General features: G+C 49.2%; 1 protein-coding gene across 4 annotated transcripts in view; it reads right to left on the reverse strand.

Annotated features, from left to right (window-relative positions):
- Positions 1-15,365, reverse strand: part of tubg1 (tubulin, gamma 1) — a 72,506-nt gene that overhangs the window by 22,795 nt on the left and 34,346 nt on the right. For all 4 annotated transcript variants that reach the window (XM_072487712.1, XM_072487713.1, XM_072487714.1 and 1 more), the window contains 3 exons: positions 13,376-13,455; positions 251-377; positions 16-102 (listed from right to left, as the gene is read on the reverse strand). In XM_072487712.1, the coding sequence (XP_072343813.1) occupies positions 16-102; positions 251-377; positions 13,376-13,455 (294 nt within the window). The remainder of the gene's footprint in view (positions 1-15; positions 103-250; positions 378-13,375; positions 13,456-15,365) is intronic.

Consider the following 15,365-nt stretch of genomic DNA (forward strand, 5'->3'; position numbering starts at 1 on the left):
TTCGCCTTTCCTTACCAGCTGGTTGATCTGAGAGAACGAGGGGTTCTGAATATGCAGTCTGTCTGTTGCAATCCGATTCAATGCCGTGTTATCAAGAACAACCTTAAAGACCAAAATAGCAGTACTTTAATGGCCTGCACATTTCAATATACCATTCTACTAGCCCACCCCCTAGACTTTTGTTCATGACATCAACCCCTCCGAACACTCTACTGCGCCAACTTCAACCATTCCACCCGCAGTTATTTACCACACAGTCTGCATTCTGAGTCAGTCTCTTCAGTGTCAGGAGTGAGTTGTAAGGTTGCACCACGACATCACTCATCTCATCCTGATTAGGGAAAACAGAGTAGGTCTGCACCAGTTTCTTTGGGTACCTGTAGGAATTTAACACAAATACGTTAGAGCACATTAGAGCATTCTGAACAGTTTTCTAAAATTTTAGAATAATTAGACTCTTATAGTCAGTCTATCAAAAGAAACACCACGTGGCCTAATCACCAAGACAATGATTAGACAAAGGGAACAACCATATACCCATGTTCGTTGATAATACAAAGCTAGATAGGAAAGTAAATAGTGAAAACACAAAGAAGCTTTTTTAAAAAATCATTCAGGGAATGTAGGCATCGCTGGCTGGGCCAGCATTTATTGGCCATCCCTTGAATTGAGTGCTTTGTTAGGGAATTTCACAGGGCAGTTAAGAGTCAAGCACATTGCTACGGATCTGGAGTCACGTGTAAGCCGGACCAGGTAAGGACGGCAGATTTCCTTCCCTAAAGGACATTAGTGGACCAGATGGGTTTTAACGATAATCGACAATGGTTTCATGGTCATCATTACACTTTGAATTCAGATTTTTAAAAATTCATATTTCACCATCTGCCATGACGGGATTTGAACCCGGGTCCCCAGAGCATTACTCTGAGTCTCTGGATTATTAGTCCAGCGACAATACCACTATGCCACCACCTGCCCACCAAAGGGATCTACATCCATTGAGTGAATGAGCAAGTTGGCACATGGTGTATAACATTGAGAAATGTAAAATGATCTACTCTGGTAGGAAGAAGGGAAAACCAGGGTTTTTTAAACAGGTAAGAGATTAGTGAGAACTGGCATTCAGAGATTTGAGTGTCCTTGTCCACAAAACACTTGGAAGTAGCGGAAGCACTTAGGAAGGCAAATGGTATGTTAGCCCTTGTTGCAAGGGTGTTGGACAATCAGGATGTTCTGCCGCTGATATCATAAGGCATTTTTAAGACCACGTTCCAAGCCCTGTTTTGGTCTCCACTTCTAAGGAAGGATATTCTTGCCTTCGAGGGAGTGCAATGAAAGTTCTCCAGATTTGATTTCTGGATGAAAGGAGAGTTCAAACAGAATGGGCCTATATTCTCTCTCTTGAGGCAATCTCATTGAAACATAAAATTTGGAGAAGGTTTGACACGTCCAGGCGGTTTCCTCTGGCTGGAAAGCTGAGAATGTGGTTCACAGTGGTATAAGTGGTCATCAAGTGGTCCTCGTGTATGAGGGATTGGCCATTTACTACTGATATTAAAATCATGGACCAGACCAAAACAGTTGCTCGGATACCGGACAGAAACACCAATATTTTACTTAATTTGTACGACTGTGAGGAAAGGATAATTTGCTCCAGGAGTGATTTCATGCACAAATAGGGATATGGCATATTAAAAGAAATTTTATTTCTAACAAAGTATTACTAACTTATAAATCATAAAGAAAATAGCTTTCATTTACCGTTAAACAATGCTTAACAATGACAATGAAACACTAGATCCGAACTGCTACCTTTTATCTCCACTCAAGCAAAACCCATCTCAGGTCAAAATCCACGTTTAAATACAAGGAGCCAACTCAAGAATATTTGCTGCGAAGAGAAGTCCTGGATGAACCACTTTGAGAGAGATGCTTCAGGAAACCATTTGCAGATTCTTACCCGTGTCAAACTGCTGTTTAACCTGCCAGCCTTTTCAGAAACTGCTGCTCTGTTCATGAGACGGCTTTGATTGAAACTGCTAGTTTGTTCAGACAGATCAAAACTGAACTCCAAAACCCAACATCCGACTGCTTCATAGAATACATAGAATTTACAGTGCAGAAGGAGGCCATTCAGCCCATCGAGTCTGCACTGGCTCTTGGAAAGAGCACCCTACCCAAGGTCAACGCCTCCACCCTATCCCCATAACCCAGTAACCTCACCCAACACTAAGGGCAATTTTGGACTCTAAGGGCAATTTATCACAGCCAATCCACCTAACCTGCACATCTTTGGACTGTGGGAGGAAACCGGAGCACCCGGAGGAAACCCACGCACACACGGGGAGGACGTGCAAACTCCGCACAGACAGTGACCCAGCGGGGAATCGAACCTGGGACCCTGGAGCTGTGAAGCAATTGTGCTAACCACCGTGCTACCGTGCTGCTTCAGCCTCTGGCTCCTCCCATTAATTACATCACCTTACTAAAGCAAGACACAAGGGGCTGGATTCTCTGCCCCGACACGCCACATATCTTCCCCGACCCACTGGCGGGATTCTCCGTTATGCCCGCCGGTCAATGGGGTTTCCCAATGTCGTGCAGCCCTCCGCCATCGGGAAACTCTGGGAGCCGGCAAAACGGAGAATTCCGCCCAAGGTCTCTAATACTCTATTCCCCAAGGAACCTTCTTCATATAAACAAAATTCCATTCGCCCTACTTCAGGTGAACAATATACAGGGTTGGAATGAAAGATGATTTCATTTTTACGATGCTTTAATTGTACCTCTGTAACCAATGTGATCGCTGCTCTTGTAAACCAGGATTTTAAAATAAATATAATTACAGCAGTCATACACACAATAACCTAGGCTTTCAACCCTTAATGTACCAAATATATACAATACATGGAATACAATGTGTATAACTGAAATTCCTACATTCATCACACTGGAGGCGAGAAGTTTCTTTATAGAGCAGAGGTCTACAGCAATGAAAAGGCCTTTCGGCCCATCGCGTCTACACTGGTCAAAAAACATCGAATTATCATAATCCCATTTTACAGCACTTGCCCCAGCCTTTTATGCCTTGGAATCGCAAGTGCACATGTAAATACCTCTTAAAGGTTTTAAGGGTCTCTGCCTCCACTACCCTTTCAGGTAAAGTTCCAGACTCTCACCCCATTCTGGGTGAAAAGGTTTTTTCTCACATCCCCTCTAAACCTCTTGCTCCTTACCTTAAATCTCTGCCCCCTGGTCCTTGATCCCTCCACCAAGGGGAAAGGTTGCTTCCTGTCTACTCTATCTATGCCCCTCATAATTTTATACATCTCAATCATGTCCCCCCTCAATCTCCTCTGCTCCAAGGAAAACAACCCGAGTCTATCCAATCTCTCTTCATAACTAAAACTCTCCAGCCCAGGCAACATCCTGGTGAATCTGCTCTGCCCCCTTTCCAGTGCGATCACATCCCTCCTATAATGTGGATTCCAGAATTGCACACAATACTCTAGCTGTGGCCTAATAAACGTTTTATACAATTCCAGCATAACCTCTCTGCTCTTAAACTCTATTCCTCGTCTAATAAAGGCAAGTACACCATAAGCCTTCATAACCACTGTATCCTCTGCTCTGCTACCTTAAAGGACCAGTGTACCTGCACACCAAGGTCCTCATACCTTCACTATCAGTCTCCCAAGTGGGACCTTATCAAAAGCTTTACTGAAGTCCAAGTCGACTACGTCAAATGCATTTCCCTCATCTACACACCTGTCACCTCTTCGAAAAATTCAATCAAATTGGTTCAACTTAACCTCCCCTTAACAAAACCATGCTGACTGTTCTAGATTAAGCCCTGCCTCTCCAAATGCAGATTAATTCGGCATCTCAGAATTGCTGAGGCTTGTAGTTTCGGGATTTATCCTTTCCTCTCCTTGAATAATTGTACCATATTGGCTATCCTCCAGTCCTTCTGCACCTCTCCAGTGATCAGAGAGGAATTGAAAATTATTGCCAGCGCCTCTATTTCCTCCCTTGCCTCACTCAACAGCCTGGGATACATTTCATCTGGCCCTGGATAATTTGTCTACTTTCAAGCCTGCCAGACCACTCAGAAACCAGACCACATAGAAAGCGTTCTTTCTGGTTGTATCACAGCTTGGTGTGGATCTTGCTCTGCCTAAGACCGCAGGAACATGAATGTAGCCCAGTCCATCATGCAAACCAGCCTCCCCTCTGCCTCGGAAAGCAACCAGCATAATTAAGGACCCCACGCACCCTGAATATACTCTCTTCCACCTTCTTCCATCAGGAAAAAGATAGTGAGGTCACATACCAATCGACTCAAGAACAGCTTCTTCCCTGCTGCCATTAGACTTTTGAATGGACCTACCTCGTATTAAGTGAACTTTTCTTTACACCCTAGCTATGACTGTAACATTACATTCTTTAGTCCCTTTCCTTCCCTATGTACGGTATGCGTTGTCTGTATAGCATGCATGAAACAATACTTTACACTGTATACTAATACATGTGATAATAATAAATCAAATCCAATCAGAACCTCTTTCCTGTCTCTGTTTAATTTATCACAGTCCTTTGCCCTGATTTCTGTGTCCACATAATCTCTCTCACCAGTGAACACCAACACAAAGTATTAATTTAGAACCCTACCTACACACCCCAGTTACACACGTAAATGATCATTGTGGTCCTTAATGGGCCCTACTCTTTCCCTCGTTATCCTTTTACCCTGAATGGACTTGTAAAACAACTTAGAATTTTCCTTTATTTTACCTGCTGGTATCCTTTAATGCCACTTTTTGCTCTCCTAATTTCCTTTAAGTTCCCTCATGCACATTCTATACGCCTCCAGGATTTCGGCTGTTTTGAGCCCGCCATAAGCCTTCCTCTTTCTTCTTATCCAATATTGTATATCCATCAATGTCCAGGGTTCACTGGATTTGTTGGCCCCACCGTTTTTCCCGATTGGAACATGTTGGCCCTGGACTCTCCTTATTTCCTTCCTGAATGCATCCCACTGTTCTGTCACAGATTTACTTTCACTGCCTGCTCCCAACCCACTCCGGCCAAATCATATCTGATCTCATTAAAATCAGCCTTCCCTCAGATTAGAACTTTGGTCTCTTTTCCATAACAATCTTGAATTTAATGGAGTTATGATCAAAGTCTGCAAAACGCTCCCCAACAGATACATCAACTGCTTGTCCGTCTTCATTACCTAAAGTCCAGGATCTCCCCCTTACTTGTAGGACCTTCTACATACTGGCTTATAAAGCTCTTCTGGACACCTTTTAAGAACTCCGCTCCTTCTAAACCTTTCACAGTACGACTATCCTAGTTAATTTTGGCGAAGTTGAAATCCCCACTATCACTACTCTACTACTTTCATACTGCTCTGAAATTTGCCTACATATCTGCTCTTCCGTTTCTCTCGGGCTGTTTGGGGGTCTATAGAACGCTCCCAGCAATGTGATTGCTCCCTTTTGGTTTTTAAGTTCTACTCATTAGGCTTCATTAGAAGAGATTTCCAAGATGTCTCCCCTCCTTACTGCTGTAAGTGATTCCCTGATCAAAATTGCAATGCCTCCTCCTCTTTTGCCTCCTTTCCTATCTCGTCTGAAGATTCTATATTCTGGAATATGGAGCTGCCAATCCTGCCCCTCTCTCAGCTATGTCTCAATGACAGCAATTACATCATGTTTTAATTTATGCCCTCAACTCATCTGCCTGGTTCGTCAGCCCTCTTGCAATAAAATAAATACCGTCCAATCTTGCCAATCTCCCCTTGTTACAGGTATGAGCTCTCCTTAACTACCCTTAAGCCCTGTATTTACTCCCTTGTTAAACCAAAAATTATGCTTATAGAAGAATACAATTTTTAAATTATTTTTCCAATTAAGGGGCAATTTAGTATGACGAATCTACCAACCTCGTACATCTTCGGGTTGTGGGAGTGAGACCCATGCAGACACGGGGAGAATGTGCAAACACCACATGGACAGCGACCCGGGGCCGGTATCGAACCCGGATACTCAGCACCATGAGGCAGCAGTGCTCCTCATACAAGAACACTATTAACACAGCTCCCTCACACCAACTTTACTTCCCTTACTCTACATTCTTTATCGATATTACTTTATTAAAACAATCCTGACTTTCATTTCTTTGAGCGGTTTCTCAATGAATCCCATTTCCCCCCCCCCCCCCAAAAAAACCTTTTGAAAATTATTACTGCTTCACTGTGACGCTGACTGCTAGGACACCGTTCCCAGACTGCTTCACTGCGACAATGACTGCGAGGACACCGTTCCCAGACGGCTTTACTGTGACGCTGACTGCAGGACACTGTTCCCAGGCTCCTTCACTGTGGCGCTGATTGTGAGGACACTGTTCCCAGACTGCGTCACTGTGACGCTGACTGGGAGGACATTGTTCCCAGACGGCTTCACTATGACGCTGACTGCGAGGACACCGTTCCCAGACTGCTTCACTGTGACGTTGACTGTGAGGACACCGTTCCCAGACTGCTTCACTGTGACGCTGACTGCGAGGACACTGTTCCCAGACTGCTTCATTGTGACGCTGACTGTGAGGACACCGTTCCCAGACTGCTTCACTGTGACACTGACTGCGAGGACACTGTTCCCAGACTGCTTCACTGTGACGCTGACTGTGAGGACACTGTTCCCTGGCTCCTTCACTGTGACGCTGACTGCGAGGACACTGTTCCCAGACTGCTTCACAGTGACGTTGACTGTGAGGACACCGTTCCCAGACTGCTTCACTGTGACGTTGACTGTGAGGACACCGTTCCCAGGCTGCTTCACTGTAACGCTGACTGTGAGGACACCGTTCCCAGACTGCTTCACTGTGACACTGACTGCGAGGACACTGTTCCCAGACTGCTTCACTGTGACGCTGACTGTGAGGACACTGTTCCCTGGCTCCTTCACTGTGACGCTGACTGCGAGGACACTGTTCCCAGACTGCTTCACAGTGACGTTGACTGTGAGGACACCGTTCCCAGACTGCTTCACTGTGACGTTGACTGTGAGGACACCGTTCCCAGGCTGCTTCACTGTAACGCTGACTGTAAGGACACCGTTCCCAGACTGCTTCACTGTAACACTGACTGTGAGGACACCAATCCCAGACTGCTTCACTGTAACACTGACCGTGAGGACACCGTTCCCAGACTGTTTCACTGTGACAATGACTGCAGGACACCGTTCCCAGACTGCTTCACTGTGACGCTGACTGTGAGGACACCGTTCCCAGACTGCTTCACTGTGACGCTGACTGGGAGGACATTGTTCCCAGACGGCTTCACTATGACGCTGACTGCGAGGACACCGTTCCCAGACTGCTTCACTGTGATGTTGACTGTGAGGACACCGTTCCCAGACTGCTTCACTGTGACGCTGACTGTGAGGACACCGTTCCCAGACTGCTTCACTGTGACGCTGACTGTGAGGACACTGTTCCATGGCTCCTTCACTGTGATGCTGACTGAGAGGACACCGTTCCCAGACTGCTTCACTGTGACAATGACTGCGAGGACACCATTCCCAGACTGCTTCACTGTGACGCTGACTGTGAGGACACCGTTCCCAGACTGCTTCACTGTGACACTGACTGCGAGGACACCGTTCCCAGACTGCTTCACTGTGACGCTGACTGCGAGGATACTGTTCCCAGACTGCTTCACTGTGACCATGAGTGTGACGACACCGTTCTCAGACTGCTTCACTGTGACAATGACTGCGAGGACACCATTCCCAGACTGCTTCATTGTGAAGCTGACTGTGAGGACACCGTTCCCAGACTGCTTCACTGTGACGCTGACTGCGAGGACACTGTTCCCAGACTGCTTCACTGTGACGTTGACTGTGAGGACACCGTTCCGAGACTGCTTCACTGTAACACCGACTGTGAGGACACCATTCCCAGACTGTTTCACTGTGACAATGACTGCAGGACACACTTCCCAGACTGCTTCACTGTGACAATGACTGCAAGGACACTGTTCCCAGACTGCTTCACTGTGACTCTGACTGTGAGGACACCGTTCCCAGACTGCTTCACTGTGACGCTGACTGCGAGGACACTGTTCCCAGACTGCTTCATTGTGACGCTGACTGTGAGGACACTGTTCCCAGACTGCTTCACTGTGAGACTGACTGTGGGGACACCGTTCCCAGACTGCTTCACTGTGACGACACCGTTCCCAGACTACTGCACTGTGACGCTGACTGTGAGGACACTGTTCCCTGGCTCCTTCACTGTGACGCTGACTGTGAGGACACCGTTCCCAGACTGCTTCACTGTGACGTTGACTGCGAGGACACCGTTCCCAGACTGCTTCACTGTAACGCTGACTGTAAGGACACCGTTCCCAGACTGCTTCACTGTAACACTGACTGTGAGGACACCAATCCCAGACTGCTTCACTGTAACACTGACCGTGAGGACACCGTTCCCAGACTGTTTCACTGTGACAATGACTGCAGGACACACTTCCCAGACTGCTTCACTGTGACAATGACTGCAGGACACACTTCCCAGACTGCTTCACTGTGACAATGACTGCAAGGACACTGTTCCCAGACTGCTTCACTGTGACTCTGACTGTGAGGACACCGTTCCCAGACTGCTTCACTGTGACGCTGACTGCGAGGACACCGTTCCCAGACTGCTTCACTGTGACGCTGACTGGGAGGACATTGTTCCCAGACGGCTTCACTATGACGCTGACTGCGAGGACACCGTTCCCAGACTGCTTCACTGTGATGCTGACTGCGAGGACACCGTTCCCAGACTGCTTCACTGTGACGCTGACTGTGAGGACACCGTTCCCAGACTGCTTCACTGTGACGCTGACTGTGAGGACACTGTTCCATGGCTCCTTCACTGTGATGCTGACTGAGAGGACACCGTTCCCAGACTGCTTCACTGTGACAATGACTGCGAGGACACCATTCCCAGACTGCTTCACTGTGACGCTGACTGTGAGGACACCGTTCCCAGACTGCTTCACTGTGACACTGACTGCGAGGACACCGTTCCCAGACTGCTTCACTGTGACGCTGACTGCGAGGACACCGTTCCGAGACTGCTTCACTGTAACGCTGACTGTGAGGACACTGTTCCCAGACTGCTTCACTGTAACACTGACTGTAAGGACACGGTTCCCAGACTGCTTCACTGTAACACCGACTGTGAGGGCACCAATCCCAGACTGCTTCACTGTAACACTGACCGTGAGGACACCGTTCCTAGACTGTTTCACTGTGACAATGACTGCAGGACACACTTCCCAGACTGCTTCACTATGACAATGACTGCAAGGACACTGTTCCCAGACTGCGTCACTGTGATGCTGACTGTGAGGACACCGGTCCCAGACTGCTTCACTGTGACGCTGACTGCAAGGGCACCGTTTCCAGACTGCTTCACTGTGACGCTGACTGCGAGGGCACTGTTCCCAGACTGCTTCACTGTAATACGGACTGTGAGGACACCACTCCCAGACTGCTTGACTGTAATACTGACTGAGAGGACACCGTTCCCAGACTGCTTCAGTGTGACGCTGACTGTGAAGACACCGTACCCAGACTGCTTCACTGTGACAATGACTGCAGGACACAGTTCCCAGACTGCTTCACTGTGACAATGACTGCGAGGACACTGTTCCCAGACTGCGTCACTGTGACACTGACTGGGAGGACCCTGTTCCCACACTGCTTCATGTGACGCTGACTGCGAGGGCACTGATCCCAGACTGCTTCACTGTAATGCTGACTGTGAGGACACCACTCCCAGACTGCTTCACTGTGGCAATGACTGAAAGGACACCGTTCCCAGACTGCTTCACTGTGACAATGACTGTGAGGACACCGTTCCGAGACTGCTTCACTGTGACACTGACTGTGAGGACACCGTTGCCAGACTGCTTCACTGTGATGCTGATTGCGAGGACACCGCTCCCAGACTGCTTCACTGTGACAATGACTGCAGGACACAGTTCCCAGACTGCTTCACTGTGACGCTGACTGCAGGACACAGTTCCCAGGCTGCTTCACTGTGACGCTGACTGCGAGGACACCGTTCCCAGACTGCTTTACTGTGACGCTGACTGCAGGACACTGTTCCCAGGCTCCTTCACTGTGACGCTGATTGTGAGGACACTGTTCCCAGACGGCTTCACTATGTCGCTGACTGCGAGGACTCCGTTCCCAGACTGCTTCACTGTGACGCTGACTTCGAGGACACTGTTCCCAGACTGCTTCACTGTGACGCTGACTGTGAGGACACCGTTCCCAGACTGCTTCACTGTGACGCTGACTGCGCTGATACCGTTCCCAGACTGCTCCACTGTGACGTTGACTGTGAGGACACCGTTCCCAGACTGCTTCACTGTGACGCTGACTGCGAGGACACCGTTCCCAGACTGCTTCAATGTGACAATAACTGCGAGGACACTGTTCCCAGACTGCTTCACTGTGACGCTGACTGTGAGGACACCGTTCCAGACTCCTTCACTGTGACACTGACTGCGAGGACACTGTTCCCAGACTGCATCACTGTGACGCTGACTGTGAGGACACTGTTCCCTGGCTCCTTCACTGTGACGCTGACTGTGAGGACACTGTTCCCTGGCTCCTTCACTGTGATGCTGACTGTGAGGACACCGTTCAAAGACTGCTTCACTGTGACGCTGACTGCGAGGACACTGTTCCCAGACTGCTTCACTGTGACGTTGACCTTGAGGACACCGTTCCCAGACTGCTTCACTGTGACGTTGACTGTGAGGACACCGTTCCCAGACTGCTTCACTGTGACGTTGACTGTGAGGTCACCGTTCCCAGACTGCTTCACTGTGACAATGACTGCAGGACACCGTTCCCAGACTGCTTCAATGTGACAATGACTGCAGGACACACTTCCCAGACTGCTTCACTGTGACGCTGACTGCAGGACACACTTCCCAGACTGCTTCACTGTGACGCTGACTGCGAGGACACCGTTCCCAGGCTGCTTCACTGTGACAATAACTGCGGTGACACTTTTCCCAGACTGCTTCACTGTGACGCTGACTGTGAGGACACCGTTCCAGACTGCTTCACTGTGACACTGACTGCGAGGACACTGTTCCCAGACTGCTTCACTGTGACACTGACTGTGAGGACACTGTTCCCTGGCTCCTTCACTGTGTTGCTGACTGTGAGGACACCGTTCAACGACTGCTTCACTGTGACGCTGACTGGAGGACACTGTTCCCAGACTGCTTCACTGTGACATTGACAGTGAGGACACCGTTCCCAGACTGCTTCACTGTAACGCTGACTGTGAGAACACCGTTCCCAGACTGCTTCACTGTGACATTGACTGTGAGGACACTGTTCCCAGACTGCTTCACTGTGACGCTGACTGCAGGACACCATTCCCAGACTGCGTCACTGTGACGCTGACTGCGAGGACACCGTTCCCAGGCTGCTTCACTGTGACACTGACTGTGAGGACACCGTTCCCAGACTGCTTCACTGTGACGCTGACTGCGAGGACACCATTCCCAGACTGCTTCACTGTGACGCTGACTGCGAGGAGACCATTCCGAGACTGCTTCACTGTGACGCTGACTGCGAGGACACCGTTCCCAGGTTGCTTCACTGTGACGCTGACTGCGAGGACACCGTTCCCAGACTGCTTCACTGTGACAATGACTGCAGGACACCATTCCCAGACTGCGTCACTGTGACGCTGACTGCGAGGACACCGTTCCCAGGCTGCTTCACTGTGGCACTGACTGTGAGGACACCGTTCCCAGACTGCTTCACTGTGACAATGACTGCAGGACACCATTCCCGGACTGCGTCACTGTGACGCTGACTGCGAGGACACCGTTCCCAGGCTGCTTCACTGTGACGCTGACTGAGAGGACACCGTTCCCAGACTGCTTCATTGTGATGCTGTGAGGACACCGTTCCCAGGCTGCTTCACTGTGACGCTGACTCTGAGGACACCGACCCCAGACTGCTTCACTGTGACGCTGTCTGTGAGGACACCGTTCCCAGACTCATGCACATATTTCAAGTTCTTTACATAGAGGATTATAGAGGTCTACATTGAGTGTTTTCAAGACTGAGATCAATTGAGTTTTGGACACTCTGGGAATTAAAGGATCTGGAAATAGGAAGGGGAAGTGCAATTGATGAAGCTATTAACTTATTGAAAGGCAGATCAGGCTCCAGGGGCCGAATGGTCTATTGCTTCTGCTATTTCTCACGTTCAATCGTAATGGGTGCTTGGAGTAAGTCATCTCTCAACGAGTGGGTTACAAATCAATGCACCAGACAAGAGAAAGTCGACAGAGAAAACACCAGTCCTTTGTATTGTAAGCTGGAATGTTAAGACCATGATCCCTGACCTTTCTGACAACTTTCTGCACATGACACACGCAAGACATCCGTGTTTATAAGACCATAAGACATCGGAGCAGAATTAGGCCACTCGGCCCATGGAGTCTGCACCACCATTCAATCATGGCTGATATTTTCTCATCCCCATTCTCCTGCCTTCTCCCCATAACCCCTGATCCCCTTATTAATCAAGACAAAAGATTGTGACAGAAAGATTTACAAAGCTCAATGTGTTTGTTGTTCCACTGCAAGAAACTAGGCTCATTCAAAACGAATGCTTCAGCAGGGGCACCACATGTGGTTTCAGCAGGAGGAAACTCAAGAGACAACACGTAAACATGGGCGTGGGTTTTAGAGTATAAAAATACGCAACTAGTGATGACTGAATTCCCCTCTGAAGGCTGAAAGATGATCCTTAACCATCCGTTTTCAACAGTGGTGCCCAGTTAGCTTCATGTGCATCTATGCCTGGATACTGTCCTCCACCTCAGATTTCACCGGTCAATTCTGAAACACGATGCTGCCATCAACAGAATTCGCAGCACTGAGGTGTACCTTCGAGGGGACTTCAATGCCAAGGCTGAGAACTGGTTAGATAGCTTGGCCAACGTGCAGAGGGCACCAGGGAATCGGCAAGACCAATAAGATTGTTGGAGCAATGCTGTCATCATGGATTCTGTGACAAATGGCTACTTCCAAACCAAACTGTCTCACAAGGTATCCTGGAGACATTTCAGATCACAGCCCAGATCTCACCATCACCAGGCATAACAAACTCCAAACATCCCCATCTTTCTTCCAGATCAGAATGCAGAGAGAGGCGAGGGAGAGAGAAGGAGGGGGCAAGAGGGGGGAAGAGAGGAGAGCGAGAGAGGGGGAAATCACTTTTTTACAGCAGTTAGTGGTTCATATCTACAATTAAGTATGTCACTCGCCTCTCATTTAACTTCTCCAAGAGGTAGGAACCCAGTCCAGAACCTGTCCCTCCAGCAATGGAATGACATAAAACAAAGCCCTACAGCCGAAAACAGAAGAAATATAGCATGACTATACAAACTGGTTAGGCCGCGCTGACAGACATTACAATACAAACTGAAACAGTTTAAACTCACAGCAGATGCAAACTCAAAAATCGATAAGGGGTGAAGGGACAAGTGTTCTACTCGGGCTTGGACTCGAAAACGAGACAGCTGTCCTCATTAGCAAAAGGGTGGGTTTCTCAGTGAGCAAGATAGTGGGAATGCTACGAGCATTCAGGTAAAGTGCCCTTATGATAGTTTTTATACCTTCTTTCTGAATCCTAACAACTCCATTAATAACCCGTTATCTTTTTTCATAATTTTCCCTGTAGTTGAACCCACCTCCCCACGTGCTAACCTCTCGTATTTTGGTTCCTATTAATCATTGTACTTCCCATAGTTATACCCTTCCTTTTCCCCCCCCCACTTGTTAGTTTAAAGTCCATGCGAAGAGCCTATTTATTCTTCCCGCTAGAACACTGGTCCCAGATTGGTTCAGGTGGAGACTGTCCCAACGGTACAAATCCCCCCTGTCCCAATACTGATGCCAGTGCCCCAGGAAATGGAACCACTCTTTCCTGCAACACTCCTTTAGCCACGTGTTTACTTCCCTAATTTTCTCACCCCTACTCCAATTCTCAGGGGCGACAGGTAGTAATCCAGCAATTATAACCCTTGAGGATCTGTTCTTTAATTTAGTTCCTAGTTCCTGATATTCCCCAAACAGGTCCTCTTTCCAAGTCTTGCCGATGTTGTTTGTCCCAACGTGGACCACAACAACTGGATCTTCCCCCTCCCACTCCAATATCCTTTCAGCCGGTCAGAGATGTCCCTCACCCTGGCACCGGGCAGGCAACATACCATGCGGGACTCTCGGTCCTGCTTACAAAGGATGCTATCAGTCCCCAAATTATAGAATCCCCTACCACTACTACTTGTCTTTTTGCTATCACCCCCACCCCCGTGCTTGAATGGCCTCCTGTACCACGTGGTGGTTGGCTCGCTCATCCTCCCTACCGCCCTTTTCCTCATTCACACAGGGAGCAGGTACCTCCTACATGTTGGACAAGGTCAAGAGCCGAGGTCCTCCGTTCCGGAATTCAGGATCCCTCCATCTGCCTCACTCACAGTCACCTGCTGTCCCTGACCACTGGCCGAATTTGAGGGACTTAATCTACGGGGTGTGGCTGCCTCCTGAAACAAAGCGTCCAAGTAACTCTCCCCCTCCCGGATGTACCGCCGTCTCTGTCGCCCAGACTCCAGCTCATCAACTCTGAGCCCAAATTCCTCGAGCTGCAAACACCCTGCAGATGTGGTCACTGCAGTTCGAATGGGATCTGCCAGTTCCCACATCGTGCAGCTAGAGCACATCGCCTGCACAGCTCCCACACCCTGCAGCTACAGCACATCACCTGCCCAGTTCCCACACCCTGCAGCTACAGCACATCACCTGCCCAGCTCCCACACCCTGCAGCTACAGCACATCACCTGCCCAGCTCCCGCACCCTGCAGCTACAGCACATCACCTGCCCAGTTCCCACACCCTTCAGCTACAGCACATCACCTGCCCAGTTCCCACACCCTGCAGCTACAGCAAATCGCCTGCCCAGCTCCCACACCCTGCAGCTACAGCACATCGCCTGCCCAGCTCCCACACCCTGCAGCTACAGCACATCGCCTGCCCAGCTCCCACACCCTGCAGCTACAGCACATCGCCTGCCCAGCTCCCACACCCTGCAGCTACAGCACATCGCCTTCCCAGCTCCCACACCCTGCAGCTACAGAACATCGCCTGCCCAGCTCCCACACCCTGCAGCTACAGGACATTGCCTGCCCAGCTCCCACACCCTGCAGCTACAGGACATTGCCTGCCCAGCTCCCACACCCTGCAGCTACAGCACATCGC

This window comes from Scyliorhinus torazame, chromosome 21 (assembly GCF_047496885.1).
Source record: "Scyliorhinus torazame isolate Kashiwa2021f chromosome 21, sScyTor2.1, whole genome shotgun sequence".
Taxonomy (NCBI): domain Eukaryota; kingdom Metazoa; phylum Chordata; class Chondrichthyes; order Carcharhiniformes; family Scyliorhinidae; genus Scyliorhinus; species Scyliorhinus torazame.